Source organism: Oncorhynchus mykiss, chromosome 19 (assembly GCF_013265735.2).
Source record: "Oncorhynchus mykiss isolate Arlee chromosome 19, USDA_OmykA_1.1, whole genome shotgun sequence".
Classification (NCBI taxonomy): Eukaryota; Metazoa; Chordata; class Actinopteri; order Salmoniformes; family Salmonidae; genus Oncorhynchus; species Oncorhynchus mykiss.
In genome coordinates this window covers 40,970,084-40,993,821 of record NC_048583.1, presented here as the reverse complement: position 1 = coordinate 40,993,821, position 23,738 = coordinate 40,970,084, and the positions used below count along the sequence as shown (strand labels likewise).

Here is a 23,738-nt window from a genome sequence, read left to right as displayed (position 1 = left end):
AGTACTTCAGCCCAGATAATGAGAAACAGTAAGTTATTAAATTAATTCCCACAATGTTGTATTGGGTATCTTACACTTGATAGGCCTCATGTTCATGTCCTGCATATTAATACCATACACCAGTAAGGTATGCTAACATAACAGCTCATCCTTTAATATTTTAGTTTGTTGTAAACATTTACCCAGTCATGCTGTTGCAGGTGACAAAGAACAAAAGACCCCTGAACACCAAAGTGCGACTGAACTCTACCCAGCCTGCAGATGTTTATTGCTTCAGCTTTTATGCATCTGACATTTCATGGAGATTATGGTTTGACAACGTAGAAAATTACAATTACAAGATTATACTGTACAACATGGGCACTTTATAAAATATATATTTTCATAATTTTGTCATCTGTACATAAAAACACTATTTACAAGCACACTTGAGAGGTATGTATGTCATGGTATAAAGCCTATACAAGTGTCTCCGCCCTGCAACAGCATTTTACTGGGACGTTGCAATGCTGCTGAGGTTGTTTGATTCAGCGGCGTGCTGCTGGACTGGCTAACAGGCCCAGGATGGTGGAGAGACAGTGCAGCTTCTCCTTCACAAGCTCTGGCAACTTCTCATTCTCTTTGTACCTGGAGCAACAAGCAGGAACATGTCAGCAAAAAGGGGTTGACAATTACCATTTCATATCAAAATGACAAAAGATGGACATTGACATAGCACTGTATGAAAGGGTGGTGAAGCCATGGGTCAGTGTGCTGTGTAAGTGTTCAGTACCTGGTGGTCCGTCCCTCTGGGGATGTGTAGGCAATACAAGAGACCCCTGCCTGCACCACCAGCTGGGAGCCATCGTTGAACTGCACCCACACCTCTCCACTGGTCAGCTGTGAGGCCCAACCAATGTTTGGCACAAAGACGGACTTAAGCACTTTCCCTGTGTTGGTTGTGTGGTCTTGTTTGACCGACAGCGGAGAGCAGTTTTTGTTCACGCTAGCCGAGGTGAAGTCAGACCCATCATATGAGATCATCTGAAGATTAGAGAAGAGAAAAAGATTCAACAAAATAAAAACACCAGAAATATCTTACACTTCCTAAATAAAAATGGATGGAATAAATAGCTTAGTTGATAGAATGTGAAATGTTGCTTCAGGAGAAACTCACAGAGGGAGTAATGTGTAGGTGCTTGGGCGGTGATGCCACATCTACAGGGGCAACACCGCCCAAGGGGCAAGGGGAGTCTGGGTTGGCAGGTCTTCTGGGAGGGATAAACAGAGGCGCAAGATTAGTGACAAGGACTGGGACTACCTGACACCCTAGACCCACTCCATTTTGCTTACTGCCCCAATAGGTCCACAGACGATGCAATCGCAACCACACTGCCCTAACCCATCTGGACAAAAGGAATACCTATGTGAGAATGCTGTTCATCGACTACAGCTCAGCATTTAACACCATTGTACCCTCCAAACTCGTCATCAAGCTCAAGACCCTGGGCCTCGACCCCACCCTGTGCAACTGGGTCCTGGACTTTGACGGGATGCCGCCAGGTGGTGAGGGTAGGTAACATCTCCACCCCGCTGATCCTCAACACTGAGGCCCCACAAGGGTGCGTTCTGAGCCCTCTCCTGTACTCCCTGTTCACCCACGACTGCGTGGCCATGCACGACTCCAACTCAATCATCAAGTTTGCGGTGAGGGCCCTCGGAGTGTGGTGTCAGGAAAATAACCTCGCACTCAACGTCAACAAAAACAAAAGGAGATGATCGTGGACTTCAGGAAACAGCAGAGGGAGCACCCCCCTATCCACATCGACGGGACAGTAGTGGAGAAGGTGGAAAGTTTTAAGTTCCTCGGCGTACACATCACGGATAAACTGAATTGGTCCACCCACACAGACAGCATCGTGAAGAAGGTGCAGCAGCGCCTCTTCAACCTCAGGAGGCTGAAGAAATTTGGCTTGTCATCAAAAGCACTCAAACTTTTACAGATGCACAATCGAGAGCATCCTGTCGGGCTGTATCACCGCCTGGTACGGCAACTGCTCCGCCCACAACTGTAAGGCTCTCCAGAGGGTAGTGAGGTCTGCACAACGCATCACCGGGGGCAAACTACCTGCCCTCCAGGACACCTACACCACCCGATGTCACAGGAATGCCATAAAGATCATCAAGGACAACAACCACCCGAGCCACTGCCTGTTCACCCCGCTATCATCCAGAAGGCGAGGTCAGTACAGGTGCATCAAAGCTGGGACCGAGAGACTGAAAAACAGCTTCTATCTCAAGGCCATCAGACTGTTAAACAGCCACCACTAACACCGAGTGGCTGCTGCCAACATACTGACTCAACACCAGCCACTTTAATTATGTAAAAATGTATGTAAAAATGTATCACTAGCCACTTTAAACAATGCCACTTAATGTTTACATACCCTACATTGCTCATCTCATACTGTACTCGATACCATCTACTGCATCATGCCTATGCCGTTCTGTACCATCACTCATTCATATATTTTTATGTACATATTCTTCATCCCTTTACACTTGTGTGTATAAGGTAGTTGTGAAATTGTTAGGTTAGATTACTCATTGGTTATTACTGCATTGTCGGAACTAGAAGCACAAGCATTTCGCTACACTCGCATTAACATCTGCTAACCATGTGTATGTGAAAAATAAAATTGGATTTGATTTGACTGACAGGTGACTGGATATCTCAACAAACTGACTGATTAGGAGGCAAAGTATGACTGACTGATTAGAACTGAAATAGTGTCTGCATTCTGCAACATGGTGCTTTCTTTAAAGGGAAATGTCAAAAGAATGTAGCTTCATATTCATCACTTCCAGCACCACCACAACATCAACATATGTATGTGAAAATGGCACGTTTCTATGTTTTGTAGTAAAAAAGAGAGGAAGATAAGTGTTTCCAATGACATCAATGAGCTTCATGTGATTTTAACCAATTATGAGAAGGCATTTTCTACCAATTGTCTAATTGGTTGATGATGTCATTGGAAACGCTTATCTTCCTCTCTTTTTTACTACAAAAAACATAGAAATGCACCATTTTCACATATGTTGATGTTGGGGTGGTGCTGGAGATCAATATGAAGTTGAACATTTTAGAAATTAAGTGCTTCCAAACGTGACAATGTCCTGCATTAACAGACAGTCATGGCTCTCTTGCTCACCGGCCGAGGGTGATGGGGAAGAAGGGAGTGCTCTTGGCACAGCGCTGCTCCTCTGCAGTGATTGCCGTCTCTAGAGACAGACACATGCTGTGGCCCTCGTCAGACAGCTTCACGTACAGCCTGCTCTCTGGACTGAGGCCACTCAGACCCACCTCTCCCTTCACCGTGTACGACTTCCCACTCTTCTCCACCACACGGACCAGCTCTGACGTCTTGTGGGTTTTTGCTCCTGTCACAGCATAGAGGACCACAGGTCAGGATTATTTAGTTTAACTGTGCAACAACAACTTTTCAATCTCAGAAGGAAAATACACCTTATCCTTCAAGGTCATTATGTTTCATATAATTTATTCTTTGTAAATGATCCTCACCATCGTAGAAGCACATCTCAAGGTCTGCATTAGGGGAGTTCTCCATCAGCATACATTTGCCATACTTGGTATAGAGGGTAACTTTGGGAGTCTTGGATTTTACCAGCTGCACAAACTTGGAGGCATACTGGTATTTCTTCCAGTACTTCTCTATTGAAGACAGAGGACAAAGGTTAGTTGAAATCAGATTTCTAACATATTTATCGAATTGTGGTTTTACATCTTTTTTTTTTTATTTTACCCCCTTTTTCGATCTTGTCTCATCGCTGCAACTCCCCAACGGGCTCGGGAGAGGCATGCGTCCTCCGAAACATGACCCGCCTAACCGCGCTCCTTAACACCAGCCAGCTTAACCCAGAAGCCAGCCGCACCAATGTGTCGGAGGAAACACAGTTCAGCTGGAGACCAGAGTCAGCCCGCAGGCACCCGGCCCGCCACAAGGAGTCGAGTGCGATGAGCCAAGGAAAGCCCCACTTGCCAAACCCTCCCCCAACCTGGACGACGCTGGGCCAATTGTGCGCTGTCCTATGGGACTCCCGGCCAATACCGGTTGTGGCACAGCCCAGGAATGAACCCAGGTCTGTAGTAATGGATCTAGCACTGCATGCGATGCAGTGCCTTAAACTGGTGTGCCACTCAGGAGACCCCAAATTGTGGTTTTTAAATCATGTCACTGCGAGATGTCACTATCTGGTATTGAGGTGTACCCGGTAGGTCCTCATAGCTGCAGATCAAGATGTCTTCAGGGGGAGCAGGGGGGCGGTCTAGCACAGGAAAACCCTTCCCCTCATTGGGCTGGTAAATAGTGACCTACAGGATCATGGTCAAAGGGTGACATTAGTGTTTTGCCATTATTTCACAGACATACCATGATACATCTTCTCTGAAGGATATGAAGTGTTGTGTTATTCCTGAAACTCACCATCAAACCATCACAGGATATCCTGAGGACCTCTTTGCCCCTCTCCTGGGGGCCCTGGCCCTTGAGAAGCTCCATACACACCTCTCCTGTATCCAGAATGCTCACCTGGGGAGAAGGAGACGGAACCCACAGCTGTAGGGCAGGCAGGCATTGAAAGCAGATCAGTTGAATAGACAGGGGGATAACTAGGGTGTACGTCTGTCTTACCACAGCGTTTTTAGTCTTCTGTCTGATGGATTTCAGTCTTGAGGCACACAAAGGAGGGAGCACATTTCTCAGGGACTTTTTCTCCTTTTCTACACTTGGTTTGGATAGACTCTGCAACTCTTCCCCATGACCGGGTTGCCCATTCTCCCTGTAGGAGTCAGTGTTTGAGGTGTTGCGGTGGAGGTGAGGACTGGTGCCTCTGCCTGCCGGTTTGTCACTCCGGGTGTTGTGTACACCTAGAGGCTCCCTGCCACTATGGAAACTGCCACTGCTGCTGTGAGAGGTGACATCAGTGGGCCTCGGAAACAGGCCTAGTGAGGCAGGATGAACAAACAATGCGGTCAAGCTTGTGAGAAAATCTTTATTTTAGAGCTTTTAAATCTTTACATTGGGATATAAGATTAAGATACAGCAAAGAAACAAGTAGGTGTACTATACCTTCTTTACTGAACCAATTCTGTACACCTTCTGACTCTTGTAACTGCAGGTTTAGTGGATGTGGTGGTTGTATGGAATATGAACATCCTGAGCTGAGGAAATAAAGGGTACATACATGTATCAGTTAGTCAGACAGACGCAGCCATCTTAATTAAAAAAATACATTCTATTAATTACATCACACTGGGGTCACATCTTACCTGGCTGTCTGTTTGACAGGCACCGATGGGAGCCTTCCATGCTCTGCGAAGGGTTGTGGAGTGTCCTTGTAGCTGGAGGACATGGGAAAGGCCAGTCTCTCCGACCCGGTCAGCATCTCCTCAGAGTGGCATCTCTCCAGCTCTGCCTGCCCCATCCCCTGGGCTGGAGTGACAGAGGAGCTAGACCGGTCTGAGGAGTGAGTCCTCCGTAGGTACCGGGAGTGGGGCCGTCCACTCTCCCAGCCCAGAACTGCCCTGCTCCTCCCTACTCTGTCGGAGTGCTGCTGCCACTGCTCAACCCCCTCAAAGCAGGCGCTGCTTGGCGGCCGGGGCAATGTGGAGATATGTGCCATGCGGTTGGGCAGGGCAGGTCCGATCACATGCCTGGCTGCTCTCTTCTGGAGACGGCTGCTGCCTGAGGTGGATGAGGTGCAGGCTGTCGAGATGGTGGCGATGCCGCTGTCCATGGAGCCTGGCTCACCAAGGCTCAGCTCCTTGGTCCTGGCAAGCAGGCTTTGGGTCATGAAGGGGTGGTCAAGCACGGCAGACAGGCTGGGCCGCTGCGCAGGGTCCTTCCTCAGCAGCTGATGGATAAGGTCCTGGGCCTCCTGGGACACATGGCTGGGCATGTCATACTCCCCCAGAACCACCTTGTTGAGGGTGTGCTTCACTGTGTCTGTGTCAAATGGGGGCCGGCCCATCAGGAAGGCGTAGAACATACAGCCCAGAGACCAGACATCAGACTCCAGGCCATGGGCACTGTGGGTGGCCACCTCTGGGGAGATGTAGTTGGGTGTGCCACACATAGTGAAGTGCTTCTCGCTGGGGAGCTTCAGTTGGGTGGCCAGGCCAAAGTCAGCTATTTTAAGGTTCATATTGCTCGTCAGCAGCAGGTTGGACAAGGTCAGGTCCCGATGCATGATGCCATGTGTATGCAAGTACAGCATACCTTTCACTATTTGATGCATGAAGTGCTGTGCTGTAACGTGAAAAAAAAACAAATGAAAACAACTGTTATAAAAGGAAATGAGGACAGGTGTCAAGACATGTTAACGTAGATTTCATAAGTTAAGAGATGTATCACTGACACACTGTAGGGCTGGGCAATATATCAAATTCATTTGATTAATTCTAATTTATGTTTTTGAGCAATATTCCAAATGCCTGAATTGTAGAATCAAGTTTTTTGTAAATACATTTTTTTATGACCGTTTATGTCCGCTTTTTGGTCTTGTCTGCTCCATCTGTGCTGTGCACCTTCCCATTTACACCAGAGATCTGTATATAATGACGAGATGCTCATGTTTCCGCCCTAACAATGGGTGTCATTGTCCCAAAGGCGGGAAGGCAGGCGACAAGCTTAGGTTCAAAATAAGCGCATAGAAACGCACAGGGCTTATTTTTGACAGATTTTGGTGAGAGAACCCTACCACTCAAAACAACAAAGATGAGAGATCACTTCTTCCTCTCTGACAAACAGTTTCAACTCGCTATTTGCATTTGAGTCATATGGATACCGAAACTCACAGAGACATAATTTTACTGTAATAGAGGAGAAGTTAAACAGGGTATGGTTTGAAAGGTTATGCTAATTTTACAAAATGAAGTTAAAAAAAAATCAACAATTACCTTGGCGCACAAAACAATTTAGGCAACAGCCACTTAGCGTCCTGAGCTGTATAGAATTTATTTTACACATCTTACATGCTGACCACACCGCTCGCATTGCAAAATAAATTTAAACATACATGTTATTCAATTATTGCACCCACACTGCTCGTGCATGCGCCAACAAGCGAAATGCGTTGCCAAGCGTTAAAATAGAAGTCAGTTCTATTTGTGACGCTGAACGCAGTGCAAGTCCTGCCTCTCCCATCTCCTCATTGGTGTATAGAAGGAGATACCCACGTGGGTGATTGAAAGATGAACTGAGTTTGGTCGGTGGTCATGGTAACTAAGAAAGTTAGATGCCAATTGCCATAAAGTCCCAAGAAGAAGCCTGGAAGGAGGAGAGATGACTAGAAACAATTTGGTTATCGTTTTATGTGTGGATTAATTGTCTGAGTAGAGGACCTTGTGTATTTCAGGTAAAATCAAATGTATTTATATAGCCCTTCTTGCATCAGCTGAAGTGCTGTACAGAAAATAAGAACTCAACATTTATATCCCAGGACAAATTAGCTAGCAACAGTAAGCTAGCTAGTTAAATTGCCAGAAAATGTATGCTTTTTGACCTGTCCCCAAATTAATATAATTAGTTCAGAGTTTGTTTTGATATTTCAACCTGCGTGTCGTGATCGCGTTTGGTGTGGGGGGACAAAATCAATTTGTGCACGATGGCGCGCGGCCGGTTTGATGTTCGGTGTAAGACTTCTTTTAGTTATACTTAACGCAAAGTCCCCAACAAAAAAGGTAAATATTTTTTATTATTGTATATTTTTAAACAGAATTGAAAATCATACTCTTCGAAATAACCCAGTATAAACTGTAGATTGCCCAAGCCTAATGCACTCTCAGGTAAACAATGAGACTGACCATCATCCTCTGAGAAGGGCATCTTCCTGTCTTTCAGGTATCGACTCATCTCTCCATTATGGCACATCTCCAACACCAAGTACACATAGTTACTGTCTTCAAAGTAGTTGTACAGCTGCAAAATAGCAAAATTACAAGCCAAAATGTTATATCGGGGTTAACGCAGTTATGTAAATTAGTAAATAAGACCTTATTAAAGTAGCACCAATTTCAGCACAACAATGATCAGATATGCCAAAACTGGCCCAACAAAGTTCAACCATGCTTACCTCTAGTATTGACGGATGCTTCAATCGACACTGAATCTCCACTTCGTTACTCACGCGCTGGACCATACCAGATTTATGCATGGCTTTTTTGTCAATCTGAACAGAGAGGGGAACGATGGAGATAATTATACAGTGAGCATTATAATACACTGCTTTAGTCTTGTGGTAAACAAACGATTGGTCTTCCACAAAGAGAGTGAGAGCTATCCAGGAACAGAACAGACTGTCTACACTTCCAACAGTCCCCAGGTGACCCCTGGGAGGGGGGCTTAGAAAAAATACAAGACTGCTAAACACCACCTGGTAGTGAGATGGTGATGATGAGTGGTTAAGTCTTCACTGTGGAGCCTGTCAACATTTCTAAACCTGTGATTTGTCTGCTTGCACTTGACAAAAAGTGTGCTGATGAGCTCTTACATGTGTTTTTAAACACCTTCCGGTTACTAGTCCAACGCTCTAACCACTAGGCTACCCTGCCGCCCCATGATACAGGAACAGCATGAAACAAGCTTACATCATAAGAGTAATTGGATGTGGACTGTATAGCAACTTTTGTTTTATTATTATACGTTCTTACCATTTTGATCGCCACCTCCAAGCCAGTGTTCACTGACTTTGCCCGGTAAACACATGCAAAGGAGCCCTTACCAAGGAGGGTGAGAACTTTGAAATCCTGAAAAAGAGAATGAAAACAGTTTCACATATCTGCAATATATAAATCCAAAATCAATAAGCTAATATTTATATTGCAACAAATATGACTAGAATATGTCCTATAGCTATGCCTATGTCCTAGAAATGGATTTGGCTGTCAGCTATCTTTGACAGAGGATGATTCTGATGTGATACCTCAATCTTTAGCTCCCCAGCTGTAAATAAGATTCTCTCCTCATCTTCACTGGCTTTGCATTTAGTTGTCAGGTTTTGAAATAAATAATTTAAAACTTTGTCGAACATCTTCTCTCTGATATGTGTCATGTAGCCGACTAGACATACAGTGACTGAGTACTAGACTACAACAACTGTGGCTAATGTTAACGTTACCATTTGGTCGTTATGGCTAGCCAACCGTCAGAAGTAAAACATCAAAACACCTGTCTCTGTCATATAGCCAACCAAAACCTTTAATTATCCCGGCTCTCTTCCCGCTAATGAGCAGGCGTTGTGGTACCCGTCACCTGGCAACAATAAACCGTTGCGGTAAATCGCAGGGGACATGTCTCAGTCAAAATAATCAACAATAACTCGGCTGTAGTAGCCAGTGCTACTAGTTTTAGCCACCAGCTAGCTAAATAAAAGTTACTCGTCTGCGTTGCTGACTACGAATTATGCAAAGTTGGTAACGTTTACAGACAACTGACGTTCGCTTGCTAGCTAATTGTACTGTGTTAGCTAGGTCGACAACTCACCTCGATTTTATCGCCGATTGAAACACTCATCTTGCTTCTTATTTGTCTTCCCAATCGATACAAAATTATTATTCAAAACATGTTCATCCAGGTAAACTCATCAGCGGCCATAAACGACCTTTGATAAAAACAAATGAATGTTGCCCCTCCAAAACTTTCGTATATCTTCCATTTTGAAAATATCCGCCCGTTACCCTCGTGGTCACGTGACTATACACGTCATATAAAAACAAGCAAATGTTGCCTTCTCGAGCTAAGGAGAGCTTTCGGGAACAAAAAGCACTAGATGCCTTAAAATAACATTGGGTCCTCCTGTGAAAACAACTTTCCCATCTAGTAACTTGACATTTAAAGTTGCTTTGTAGCATAAAAGTCTTAAATAATATGAAGATCATTGAGTACACTTTTTTTTAGCACTTTAGTCAAATACATGTATATTTTTTATTTAACTAGGCAAGTCAGTTAAGAACAAATTCTTATTTACAATGACGCTAACCCGGGCGACGCAGGGCCAATTGTGCACCGCTCTATGGGACTCCCAATCACAGCCGGTTGTGATACAGCCTGGAATCAAACCAGGGGTCAGTAGTGACACCTCTAGCACTGAGGTGCATTGCCTTAGACCGCTGCGCCTCTCGGGAATGAAATAGTACAATGTTTGTCTTAAAGACAAATAATGCATTTACATTTTAGTCATTTAGCAGACGCTCTTATACTGAGCGAATTACATTAGTGAGTACATACATTTATTTATTTATACATTTATTACTTTCCATCTTTAAATCTCATGACTCAAAATATGGAAATGCATGAAAATAAGTAAAGGAATAGGCATCCAGCCCATTGCTCTTCTCTCTTCGCTAACAACATTAGGAATGCATCCTCTATATACACAACTATAGGCACTGGCCAGTTTAAATTACTAAAATAATATTTACAGTATCTAGGCATACAGACATCCTTTCAAATTCATATATTAAATACAAATATATATAATATGTATTATTGCATACATATTTTACTAATAGTTTAATTAGCCATAGCGATTGTTCAGACAGTAATTCTACTTATGTTCCACTACAAGCTTATGTGCAGTAAGAGTCACCTTAGAGATCTGATGCTTATGGGCCTTTTGAAATGCAAACACTTATGGTTAGGAAAAACTGTTCTCAGGAGAGCCAGAATTGTTTTCATCTATATCTAATCTTACAGTTAATGACTATATAAGGTATTGTCTAACCTCTGAGGGAGGAGCACACAGTTGTAACATAGTAGAGAAAGTCAAAAAAAGATCAAAAGGAAAAATTGAACAGGGGGACTCTGAACACAAATGCACAAAACAGTCCATTGAGTGGTGGTGGACATGGAAAAATGGTCCCGGATACACTTTGTACTGTATGTTTGGGTAGACCTTGTCAAAATGGTCTGATGGGTGCTAGAGTGCTGGTAGCAGAGGATATTTGACAAAGGGGCTCAGTCAATCTCCATCTCTGCTGAAGGAGGCTTTGTCTGGTTGCTACCCTTTGCCACTCCCCTCCCGCCAGCTCCTTGCCTTGGGCTGTTATGGGCCCCGTTGCTCTCGTCATTCTCCTCTGACACGTCATCTGCTTTGGGCTTCGGCCGGTTGACAACTGGGTTGCATACTTCATCCAGTTCCTAAAGTATAGGTATATGTGGAAGATAGGTGGATGCAGTATTAGTAAAATAATCAGTACCTGGTGACGATGGGCCAATAGTATGTCATATGGTCAAATCATTTACACTTATCACACACCTGTATTTTGGAAATTATGTCTGCTACTTTGACGACTGGGTCCTGGGCGATGGTGAGTTGGCTCTGGGCATTCATCTTGCTGTTTATCCAGGCCATGCTTTCATTTAAACACTTCTCCATGTTTCTCATCTCCTCAGCATTCAGATGCTGGTAACGCTCATCCTGAGTGTAGATAGGAAACAAAACAATTAGAGATAGCACACCTCTGTCTCATTAAGTAAATCACCTTGTCTATGCCCTCACAAACAAATCAATTAATAAAAATGTCACAGATGGTTTATTACATACATCCTGGGTTAAACCCAGAGACAGACTAAGTCACAATAGTGTCACAATTGCTCAATTACTTTACTATGACAATGACCTAACTAGCTTTGAAAAGTGTGTACAGGCCCCAGAGGACTGATAAGACTAAACAAGGAAATCAGAGGTGTCCTGAATATGGAATAGGAAAGTAATTAGCACAATCCCAACAGAGCAGCGGTGTACAGTCGTGGCGAACATTTTTGAGAATGACACAAATATTAATTTTCACAAAGTCTGCTGCCTCAGTTTGTATGATGGCAATTTGCATATACTCCAGAATCTTATGAAGAGTGATCAGATGAATTGCAATTAATTGCAAAGTTCCTCTTTGCCATGCAAATGAACGGAATCCCCCAAAAACATTTCCACTGCATTTCAGCCCTGCCACAAAAGGACCAGCTGACATCATGTCAGTGATTCTCTAGTTAACACAGGTGTGAGTGTTGACGAGGACAAGGCTGGAGATCACTCTGTCATAATGATTGAGTTCGAATAACAGACTGGAAGCTTCAAAAGGAGGATGGTGCTTGAAATCATTGTTCTTCCTCTGTCAACCATGGTTACCTGCAAGGAAACACGTGCCGTCATCATTGCTTTGCACAAAAAGGGCTTCACAGGCAAGGATATTGCTGCCAGTAAGATTGCACCTAAATCAACCATTTATTGGAACATCAAGAACTTCAAGGAGAGCGGTTCAATTGTTGTGAAGAAGGCTTCAGGGCGCCCAAGAAAGTCCAGCAAGCGCCAGGACCGTCTCCTAAAGTTGATTCAGCTGCGGGATCGGGGCACCACCAGTACAGAGCTTGCTCAGGAATGGCAGCAGGCAGGTGTGAGTGCATCTGCACGCACAGTGAGGCGAAGACTTTTAGAGGATGGCCTGGTGTCAAGAAGGGCAGCAAAGAAGCCACTTATCTCCAGGAAAAACATCAGGGTCAGACTGATATTCTGCAAAAGGTACAGGGATTGGACTGCTGAGGACTGGGGTAAAGTTATTTTCTCTGATGAATCCCCTTTCCGATTGTTTGGGGCATCTGGAAAAAAAGCTAGCCTGGAGAAGACAAGGTGAGCGCTACCATCAGTCCTGTGTCATGCCAACAGTAAAGCATCCTGAGACCATTCATGTGTGGGGTTGCTTCTCAGCCAAGGGAGTGGGCTCACTCACAATTTTGCCTAAGAACACAGCCATGAATAAAGAACGGTAGCAACACATCCTCCGAGAGCAACTTCTCCCAACCATCCAGGAACAGTTTGGTGATGAACAATGCCTTTTCCAGCATGATGGAGCACCTTGCAATAAGGCAAAAGTGATAACTAAGTGGCTGGGGAACAAAACATTGATATTTTGGGTCCAAGGCCAGGAAACTCCCCAGACCTTAATCCCATTGAGAACTTGTGGTCAACCCTCAAGAGGCAGGTGGACAAACAAAAACCCACAAATTCTGACAAACTCCAAACATTGATTATGCAAGAATGGGCTGCCAGAAGTTAATTGACAGCATGCCAGAGCGGATTGCAGAGGTCTTGAAAAAGAAGGTTCAACACTGCAAATATTGACTCTTTGCATCAACTTCATGGAATTGTCAATAAAAGCCTTTGACACTTGTGAAATGCTTGTAATTATACTTCAGTATTCCATAGTAACATCTGACAAAAATATCTAAAGACACTGAAGCAGCAAACTTTGTGAAAATTAACATTTGTGTCATTCTCAAAACTTTTGGCAACGACTGTAGTAGTTCACAGAGAAATAGAGGTATTATAAATGGGCTCAGCTTCATTTCACTGCATCTCACACTGAGCTTTAAAGGCGCTGCATGGTCAATCTGACGTCTGCATTGGTCATGCAGCATTTACGGTGATATGGTCTGTGCAGAAGTCAGGTCATTCATACTTCTTGTGCTTCGCCGAGCAGTGCAGAGCTGTTGTGAAGGAAGTTGTCAAGGAAGTGAGTTTGTGTTTATACAGGAACTCGCGCCCTCACCTACGGTCAACCGTTCAAGACAATACGGAGCTATACGGAGCCATCCGCATTGTTACAAGATCTGAGAGGCTCACGGCGATGTCGTACTGCGTGCCTCTGGAGGCTCCGCAACTGCGTCACACCATCCATATGACGCCTCTGACCACATTTTCTGATCAAGCATAAATTGTCTCTTAGTGTCTTATACTGAGCTGTAATGACATCACTCCACAGAAACCATGTTCCCAATGAGGAGCAAAACCATTTTAATCATAGAATGGGTTAAATGTTTCTAAAGTGGGAGGGGGTTCGATTAATCCCGCCCGGGCGCCTGTGTAGATGTATAATGCAATGGCTGAAAGTTGATTGGGTTAGATTTGGAACCAGGCTGCCTCCTGGGCGCGAGCCAGGTGCCCCGCTCTGTCTGACGGTGAAGTCGGCTTGAAACAAAAGTGATGTAATTAAGCACGTGCAGTACTTAATAGGATTATTTTTTTCCCACGCAAAAGTGATTGTTTTTGAGAAAAACAGTTTATCTGCCTTCTCAATGAAAACTAATTTGAAAATGCAAACATTTATTTTATGAAAAAGAGGTGTATGTTTCTGGAAGTTGCACCATACTGCCTTGTTGACAACATGACCAAGCAGCGCATATTACTGTTCCATTTGAGAAGCGCATTCCTGCCTCCCCGCTCTCGCCTGTTGACAGGCTATTGCCCAGTTCAACACGGGCAGCGTATAATAACTCCCTCAATGCCTTTCAGTACTATCCAAAAAACTAAGAGATCTCAAAGATGCTCAAGGATGAAAGGATGCTGAACTATAAGATAAAAATATTCCAGTTTTTACCTTCTGTTTATAAAGCTCCACAGCCTTCATATAAAGTTGGATCTTCTTGCCCATCTCTTCAAATGCCCTCGGCCTGTCTTCCTGCTCCCTGTGCCTGTCATGAACGGGCTGGGCAAACCTCTGGAAAAGGACATCAGTCAAATAAATCACTCAAATCAAGTCACGTTCCTAAACCTTCAGGCTGTTCACCTAAATGCCCCAAATATATTTGTTTATTATTCATGTTTCTTTCTCCTGATTTCAGAACTGCTATAATAGCAGACTGGTGCAGGCAGAGGCTAGATATAGAAATCCTTTATCCTAAATAAACATTAACCTTGAGATCTTCCAGCTTGTCCACATAGACCTGTTTGTCTTGGTCCTCTCCCTCCTCATAAAGCCAGTTCTCTGTGTCCTCGAGCATCAGTGTCAGACGATTACTGTCCTTTTTGAAAGGTGAAAAAGGCCAAAACAGGGATCAGCAAACACATAATGTATTCCAAAGACTTATTCTGTGTTCAATGTGGCCATATTTATTTCTTTGATAAAAGGAAACTGTTCATCTAGGTTCTTACCTCCTCCGTGGTGTACTTCTCATAGATGCCACACAGTTTGTCCCGCAGGTCGTACACATACTCCTCCACAGCATTCTTAGCATCATTCCTCTCTTTCTCCAGCTTATCCTGGACGATCATCTGGCCCTGAGGGACACAGAGAGGAAGAGAGGAAGAGACAAAGTGAGACACGTGTAACAGAGGACACAGTAGGACACTCTCACATGCCATAAGCTCACAACACAGCTAGCTTGAAATGTCACCGATGGACCTATCCAATGGGTACCTTATGTATAGCTCAAATGATTAGCATCTTTTCAAGGAGGGCTGTCATGTGTGCTGCGAAGCAGAAGATCAAGCCCGGTATGGGGACAGGGACAGTGAAGGAGGCTAAACTGTTAGCAGCACACTGACGTCGGCAACAATGAGAGCCAAAATCAGCCTTCCGCTTCCTCTAATACCCACTCCCAGGCGGCCACACAGAAATATAGGGCACGTTAGCTACATCATCTGCCAGTTTTGTAGAAGTGTACAACATAGATAAAACATGAAAGAGACAACTAATGTAGAACATGCCTTTACAGTTCCAAAGCTGCAGATGATTCATCTTCCTACAGAAACCCTTACTACTTGTGTTTTATGTCTTTGAACTAAACAAGGCAGGTAAGTTTTACATTACAGTAAGTCTTTTCTCTTGGTTCGATGAGAATCTGACTCAGCTGTTGGGGAGTTAGGGACTTCAGAGTGACTTACCTCATACTCCACAAAGTCATTGAGCACCCCCCTGTCCAGCTGTCTGATGGTGTTGGCCAGAATCGGAAGGTCAGTGCTTTTCACTTTGACTTTAGGCTTGCCTAAAGCCCCTGATGCTGGGTCCTGCTTCTCACCAGGGACTCCGTTCTTTGTTGGGAAATTTAAAATGTTTTATGCTTCACAAGACATAAAAGTTGAAGTGTAATTATAGTTTCTTATGATTCACGTACTCACCTTACTGCAGGGGCTGGCGTCCTCATTCAGCTGGTCCCCCTGGCCTTGACCCTCCTGGTCTACCTGCATTTTAGTCTGCGACAGTAGGACACTCTCACAGCAACATCACCTGAATCTTAAAATCAACGCTTGGCTGCTCTCCTGCTCTAATTACAGTAGCTTTGACTTATGGAACACCTTAGTAATGTAATTAATAATGTTACACCTACGTCTATATAAATCAGCTTACTTCAAGCAGCACACCCCTCCTGTTAACGTAATCAAACTATCTACTATTCAAGGATGCCAATTAGAATGTTATAATCTGTATGAGTAACACATTCAAATACACTGACATCCTGATCATATCAAAGGAGTGGAGGATGATTTTTATAGCAGACACAGGCACAGCACAGCCTATGAAGGATAGAGCTATGAAGACGTGGAAAGTATTTTCAACTTAATAGCTATTCCACTGGCTCCATGTATCCTTTGGCGTCACACACTGCCAAGCCCGGTTATACAAACATACACATTCTCTCAGGCTCAATGTGATGAACCTTAATGAGACCAGTGCTCCACAGATGAGACCAGACCACAAAACCTCCCCCATATAGTTCATATCGTTATAGATGTCATCTTCAATGGGAGGAAAGGGGTGCAGCTTCAAGAGCCAGGAATAGAGAGAAAATGGTCTTGAGTAAAAATAACCACACAGGTAAAGACATGAAGTCATATCAGTGCTCTATGTCTTAGACATAAGACATTCAAATGGGAAGATTAAAACAACGGCTTCTTTGACATGCGTTCTTAAATCTTAAAATAGAGTGTGAAATTCAGGTGAAAACTTCACACTCATTCTCTTTCTGTTACCTGGTCCTCTGGCCTTCCTTCATTCTGCACAGTGGCTTCCATGTCCATCTGAACATCCTCTCCTTCACCCTTCTGCTTCTCGATCAGGGAGGCGCTGGAAACACTGAAGATGCCATGCACGTTTATGAGCACTTTGACCTTCACTTTGGAGCTGTTTCCATCAGGCTGGGGCACCACATTCTGAACAGAAAAATGCCCTGAGAAAGCCAGAAAGGATGAGGCAGGTGGAGAGACATTCAAATGTCACACCTGATGGAGTAACATTAAATTACACAAACACACTGGAGAATTGACAGGGGAAGGAGGATGATGACCCCCACTATATGGTTTAAATGTTCGTCATCAGGCAGGCCACCAAGAAACAATTGCAAATAGCCAACCACAGGACAGACATATAGTAGCTGTCTTGTAAGGGGATCTCAAGGCAGAATAGCTAAGTGCCAGCCAGGGTGTAACAGCTAAATATTTTACGTTCAGTGAGACCACCTTCCAATTCCTTGAACAGGTACATCAAAGATGAAAGAAGACCTCTATGAACTGCAGAGGGCTTAGTTGAATAAGCAGGTGTACCTATCCTGATGTCCGGGTAAGGCAGCTCCTGTGGGAGGCTGTAGAACGCTTCCAAGTCAAAGGGCTCGTCCTTGTGGAAGGTGATGACTTTGGAGAAGGGTGCTGCATGGTTCTTACTGTACACCTCACATTCTCTGTAGAACAGACAGTGGTGTTGAATGAGGACCTGGAAATCCCTGTGTTGTAATGTCTTCGCATCTTATTACAAACAACACAGTACCCACAAATGAACGTTTCTTTCTATAGAGCCAGCTCAGTATGTGCCCTTACCCGACTCCATCTTCTGTGGGGGACTTCCAGCGTAGGGTTATGGGAAAGGGAACCACATCAGTGATAGAGAATTCACGCACCTTAAACGCTGGGGACAGAATTGCACACTACACACACACACACATACAACACACACCAAAACAAGGACACAAACACACAATCACTTTGTTACACACCAAATATTCCAGCAAATTATTCATCAGCTGCATATAAAATTGATGGCTGAGGTTTCAATCACTGTAAGAGGAGAGGGAAGTGAGCACCTGAAGAGCGCAGCCCCGTGCCACAGCCTCATCTGCGTTGAGTGTGGTGCTGACATCTTTGCCAAAGAACTTGGAGATTCTCTCTTTAATGGAAGGGATCCTGGTGGCTCCTCCTACCACCTCCACTGCATAGATCTCATCCCGGCTCAGCTCTGACACAAAACACACACACACACACACACACCCACACAGAGAGGGTCAAATAATACATTTTCAGTTTTACTATTGAATTCAAATGTACTATCTCTATCACTGAATGTTCATCAACTAAATCAAATTAGATTTGATAAAAATGACATACTTGATTGTTCAATAACTGCTTTCAATGGCGCCTCTACTCTCATCAAGAATGGGGCACACAGTTCTTCAAACTGGACTCTGAAAAAGAAAAGAAGGGGGAAAGTGGAATGATTATTATTGCATATACATCTCTATAGGAAGCTAAACAAAGGAGTCACAAATCCATATGTGTACCTGTTCATCTTGCCTGTCACATCAATGTCATTCATGAAGCACTCAATGTTAATGGGAAGGTCAGAGCAGTTGGCACTCATCAACTTCTTCAGTTTCTCGCACTCCTGAGACAGCCGCAGAATAGCCCTGGGGTTCTCCTTCACGTTCAGCTTGTACCTTGCCTTGAACTCCTCGCAGAAGTGCTCCACAAGTACCTCATCAAAGTTACGCCCGCCCAGGTAGGGATCAAAGGCTGTGGCCAGTACCTGGTTAATTGACCAGACAATTAGGGGTTACATATGGAAGAGATAAAGAAAAATACAGGTGGGAAATAGTGATAAATAGTGATAGACTGCCTCTGCTTCTTTAGGAAGAAGAACCCACCTTAAGTTTGCCTTTGTTGAAGGCTGATATGGAGACCTGGAATGATGAATGTCCCAGGTCCACGAACACCACATTGCGTGGCTTCTCATCTGGGGTGGGCAGGTCCTGCTTGTAGATCCCATAGGCCAGGGCCACTGCCATTTAGAAACAACAAATTGAGAGAGACACTCTAATGCAGGGTTCCTCAAAAAGAGACAAACTTTGTAAAAAAAAAAAATGTTTAAATAAAAACAATGTTCTTGGACATAAAAGACTCTACAATCACCAGGAAATGAGCGTAAAGTGATTTTAATTTAGGAAATATTTTCCTAAGTATTCCCATGCATAAATAGAGGCATACTACTTTGAGTCCGCAAGACACGTCTTTGTACTATGGGGAGTGAGGCTTCTACTCCCTTGCCCCTCCTCTATGAATTGCTCTCCCTGACCATCTGTGAGCCACTCCATCAACTTGAACTTCTAAAACGGGTCTTGAAACACATTTCTACAGACTATTTTATAGTCCTAATCTGCAAAGTCATTTTAGCACCTAGTCTACTATTGCTATGCCCTGATTCTAAATGTATGATATTTTTATTGTATTTTGTTTGATTATCAGTATTTGTTTTGAGCTTTGAGAACACTAATGAAAAGCGCTATACAAATGAAATGTATTCGTTTTATTATTATTATTACATGTGATCGTATCCCAATGTAATCAAGATTTGAAATGATTATGTTTTTGTGAAATACTATATCTGTTTGGAGTTTCTTGCAGTCAATTTGCAGTGTACAAATAATTTATAACTATGTTCCGGCCTCCCGACCATCCGCTCAAGAAAAGAATCGGCCAGCGGCTGAATGTAATTGGGGACACCTGCTCTAACCCTACACCACTGCATGAATAAGAGCATTTTAGTGGATGGAAATGACTAGAAGCAATGTATGTGTTATCAAGTCATTTTGGTCCCCTAAACCTAATATAACATAATAGGTTACCTAGCGGTTAGAGTGTTCGCCCGATAATCGAAAGGTCGCTAGTTCGAATCCCCAAGCTGTCAAGGTGGAAAATTTGGCAATGTGCCCTTGAGCAAGGCACTTAACCCTAATTTGCTCCAGAGGTGCCGTACTACTACGGTAACCCTGTAAAACAACACATTTCAATGCACTTGCCCAGTGTGTGTGACAATAAAATATATATATTTTTTATACAATGATATGTTTGTGCTTCTTATAGGCCTAGACATTGCTCCTACAAAGGGCATTTTCAAGTACACTTTGTGAATGTCAGTGCCTGCTGATTACAGGTGAGAAAACAACAACTTGAAAAACAGCTGTCTCTAGGGAACTCCAGCCTATTTTGGGATAATGATATTCCTAAACAACTAAAGTTGTTGGTTGAAATAATGTGAAACAATTAAATACACATGAATGATTTAGACAACTACCACCAATAAATCTCCAGTGGAGGCTGCTGAGGGGAGGACGGCTCATAATAATGGCTGGAACGGAGCAAATGGAATGGTATCAAACACATGGAAACCATGTATTCGATACCATTCCACAAATTCCGCTCCAGCCATTAACACGAGCCCCTCCTCCCAAACTAAGGTGCTACCAACCTCCTGTGCTATAGACATATCCATCACAGAATATGACCTTGATGACTCTGTGGGAATCACTGACCTGCCGTGGTGTCATTGATCAGACGCAGACAGTTCAACCCTGCAATTTGGGTGGAGTCCATCACAGACCTCCTCTCTGCATCGGTGAAAAAACTTGGGACCTGTGAAACAAAACTCTTGTTAGAAAATTATACATTTGAAATGGGATGAAAAAAACTACTTTGGCTAATATCAAGGTATATTCACGTGTAGCATATTGATACTACGTTGACTAGTTTCATTTGCAGTGTATTACAGTATATATATATTGTTGTCACTCACAGAGATCACACAGTCCACAACTGGCTTCTTCAGGGAGCTCTCAGAAGTTTCCTTCAGCTTGGTCAGCAACATTGCTGTTACCTGCTCAATTGTGAACACTTTGTCCTCATCCAGGTAACGGACCTATGAATGGGACACAGTTTTAGTTGAGACTATTTAGACTATATGAAAACCAGCTGAAACCAGAGGAGGTTTGATGGTGTCAGTGCTGGTTAAAAAAGATGGTTTGGAGGTTAAACACATTGGAAAATACAAACAATTGAGCAAAATAACAACAGTAATTTACATAATGACAATGGAGCTTGGGGTGATGGAGCTAAAGGGAACATATTCAAAATGGAGTGCAGTGAAAAGGGAACACAGTGGAAAAGTCTACAGTGGTGTTACCTTGATTCCAGTGTTGCCACTGGCCAGCTTGTGCAAGCTGTAAGGCAACTTGGGTTTCTCCCCCTGGACATATGGGTCGTCAAACGCTCTGCCATGGAACTTCTTGAAGCCATGGACTGTGTTTTTAAAGTTTGTTATAATCTGAAATAAATAGTTTTTTTTAGTCATGTGATCTGATGCTGACCAATTTGACCATTTCCAAAAAAGTATTGATCTGCAAAATGACATTTGCACAATAATACTACTACATTATAAAAACTGTTCTCATTTGATCATCTTACTTGACCCTTGGCTGCATTTCCAATGGTTCGGTTTTTGGAGGCCAGAGACACCCAAGCCCTGGGGAACCAAAACAAATAAACACATCAAAAATATAATATAGGCCTAATGGTTAATAGTAGGCAATGGAGGTTGAACATCTACAGATTATTAAGTGAATTTCTATGAAGAAACGACAAATTAGGACAGTAAGATAGAACAGTTCACCTTCAAAGTGTAAGGAAGATCCGCATTTAAAATATCACTTTTTAAACTCATTTAACTGACTCACTTCCTCCATCAGCTCATTGCATTGTCTTGCTGACACAGAGTGATCCAGGTTCCTTGAATGGAAGACTCAATTCCGTCAACTGGTATTGAAGGTCTTACTCTGCTCAACCTACCCATCTTCCCCCTCCTTCTCCTCCTCATCAAATTAATTTTATGAGAGCTGTACACTGCAATGCTATGTTATGTCTGAGGTTATGCCCAATTGGCATTGTGATTGTGGGCTATGCAGTTGGTCTGATGTCAGATGTTAAGTTATTTGGAAAATGAGTTGTGAATGAGGCTGAGCAAGAACATCCTGTAATAAAACCCAGGTCATTACATTCCCTCTCACTCACGCAGAGTATTGGTGCACCTTGCATAGTGGCCTGTTAGGAGGAGCAGGGGAAGATTGCAGTTTTGAGAGGAATTGGTGTAAACTAAATGCCCATGTATTCACAGTCACCTAATCCAATGTCATAACATTTGTGTGTGATAGTCATATTCACATACAGTAGGCCTACAAGCAGCCCATCTATAGCCTATATTTATCTTGTACAAATTATTCTGTCCATATGGGAATTTGTCATACAGTACTTTTAAGTCTGAGAGCAAAAGTGTATGACAGCAGTCAATTCCCAGCAATTCAATGACACTCGCAAGAAATAAAATGAGCTATACATTTAGCTGATGCGCTTTGAATAAAAAACTACACCACAACAAAGCTTACTTGAAAACTAGAGTAATGCAGGGATATTCATTTTTTTTAAACTATATGACATGAGATTTGATACAATATATTTTAATACTGAACAATTTGGTCAATGTCGATATAGGCTATGACGATGCATTAAATATCATATAGACATAGACAATATCACAGAATATGATAGAAAAGTGTCAAATGAAACTAAAAAGGCCACATTCCAAGCACTACGTAGACGGCTGCAATTATTAAGAGGTCATTAGGTAAATGAACATGCAACAAAGACTTCTGAGAATGGAGACGTTATAACGTAGTAATAACCAAAACTGCAAATATTACTATAAATTTACATGGAAGAAAAAATACAATCCAATGTAATGTCATCCAATGTAAAATATTCATCATAACACATGAAGCATCCATTGTTGGAGCATTTTTTTATCACTACGCCATCAGGGTATGCTACAGCGAGCATCCAGTCGCAAACATTACGTAGCAAAATCACATTCTATATATTGATGTCAATGGTATACTTACGGTGTACATCTGTCGCTGTATTCATTGGCAATGGTTTCAATCCCGCCGCTTCTCGCAACAGCAATGTAACAATTTTGGAAACCCACATCAATACCTACTACTGACATAATGAGTGTAGCTGTTAGTTTGCGCAATTTTCCGTAACGATTGACACTTGACACCTTTCCAATGAGAAAATAAAATATTCCACTATGCGAGACTGTAGGCTATTTTAAATTATTTATTTCGTTTTCAGCATATATTTGAGACAGTTTGCTCTTACAGTTCTAACTGAATTAGGCTACTAGCTATTATGTAAAGCAAATCTTTATAGCCAACTCACTCAACCTAATCCCAGGGAGGAAAAATGTCCACAGGATTCTCTCAATTTCAATCGTAACAACCGGTAATCCAAGCAAACATGCGCAAAGAGCAGTCGCGAATGCCTCTAGAACCCGCCCTCTGCTATCTGTTATTGGTTACATGTCACCAAAGGTGAACTTGATTGGTGCGACAGAGCATCTACGAAAGAAAAATCCAGAAATCCTTGAAAGAAAAATCTAGAAATCCTAGAAAGAGAACCAGCCTTTACATCATGAGTGACAGTGTAGGTAGGGCATTGTCTGCTGGTATAGGGATAAGTGAATTTGCCATGAGAAGCATGCCATTAGGCAAAATGTAAATGCAATTTGCAGACCACTACATGTAGTTTGGCTACTGGTGTAAATTATTACAGAATAAGAATTATTTCCACTACCTGTCCTTAATATCAGGGGCGCAATTTTGGTTTTAGAAGTGGGGGGGACATAATATTATGATTATATATTTTTTATCCAATTGGATATACACTCCAAACAGTCTACCATACAGCTCCAAGGCATCAACATGGTTCTAAAGCACACTGTTGCCTCGTTTTGTATCACATTCCAATGA

The 23,738-nt window shown here is 43.0% G+C and overlaps 2 protein-coding genes across 2 annotated transcripts; both read right to left on the bottom strand.

The window, feature by feature from the left end:
• Window positions 1–38: 38 nt before the first annotated feature.
• On the bottom strand, window positions 39–9,771 carry plk4 (polo-like kinase 4 (Drosophila)). Its single transcript, XM_021574294.2, has 14 exons — window positions 9,546–9,771; window positions 8,714–8,809; window positions 8,137–8,232; window positions 7,868–7,982; window positions 5,333–6,311; window positions 5,133–5,224; window positions 4,695–5,005; window positions 4,488–4,592; window positions 4,273–4,375; window positions 3,566–3,715; window positions 3,195–3,423; window positions 1,157–1,250; window positions 773–1,023; window positions 39–627 (listed from the first exon to the last, which is right to left on the bottom strand). Exons 1-14 carry the CDS (start codon window positions 9,573–9,575, stop codon window positions 528–530), a joined length of 2,751 nt encoding a protein of 916 aa, XP_021429969.2. The 5' UTR covers window positions 9,576–9,771; the 3' UTR covers window positions 39–527.
• Window positions 9,772–9,969: 198 nt separating this feature from the next.
• On the bottom strand, window positions 9,970–23,198 carry LOC110497859 (heat shock 70 kDa protein 4L). The gene is made up of 19 exons (XM_021574292.2): window positions 22,827–23,198; window positions 21,340–21,397; window positions 21,059–21,199; window positions 20,672–20,794; window positions 20,412–20,511; window positions 18,747–18,880; window positions 18,384–18,628; window positions 18,211–18,287; window positions 17,910–18,061; window positions 17,647–17,753; window positions 17,377–17,510; window positions 16,807–17,003; window positions 15,955–16,029; window positions 15,721–15,867; window positions 14,989–15,114; window positions 14,751–14,858; window positions 14,435–14,554; window positions 11,320–11,481; window positions 9,970–11,201 (listed from the first exon to the last, which is right to left on the bottom strand). Exons 1-19 carry the CDS (start codon window positions 22,931–22,933, stop codon window positions 11,019–11,021), a joined length of 2,496 nt encoding a protein of 831 aa, XP_021429967.2. The 5' UTR covers window positions 22,934–23,198; the 3' UTR covers window positions 9,970–11,018.
• Between the last annotated feature and the right edge of the window lie 540 nt (window positions 23,199–23,738).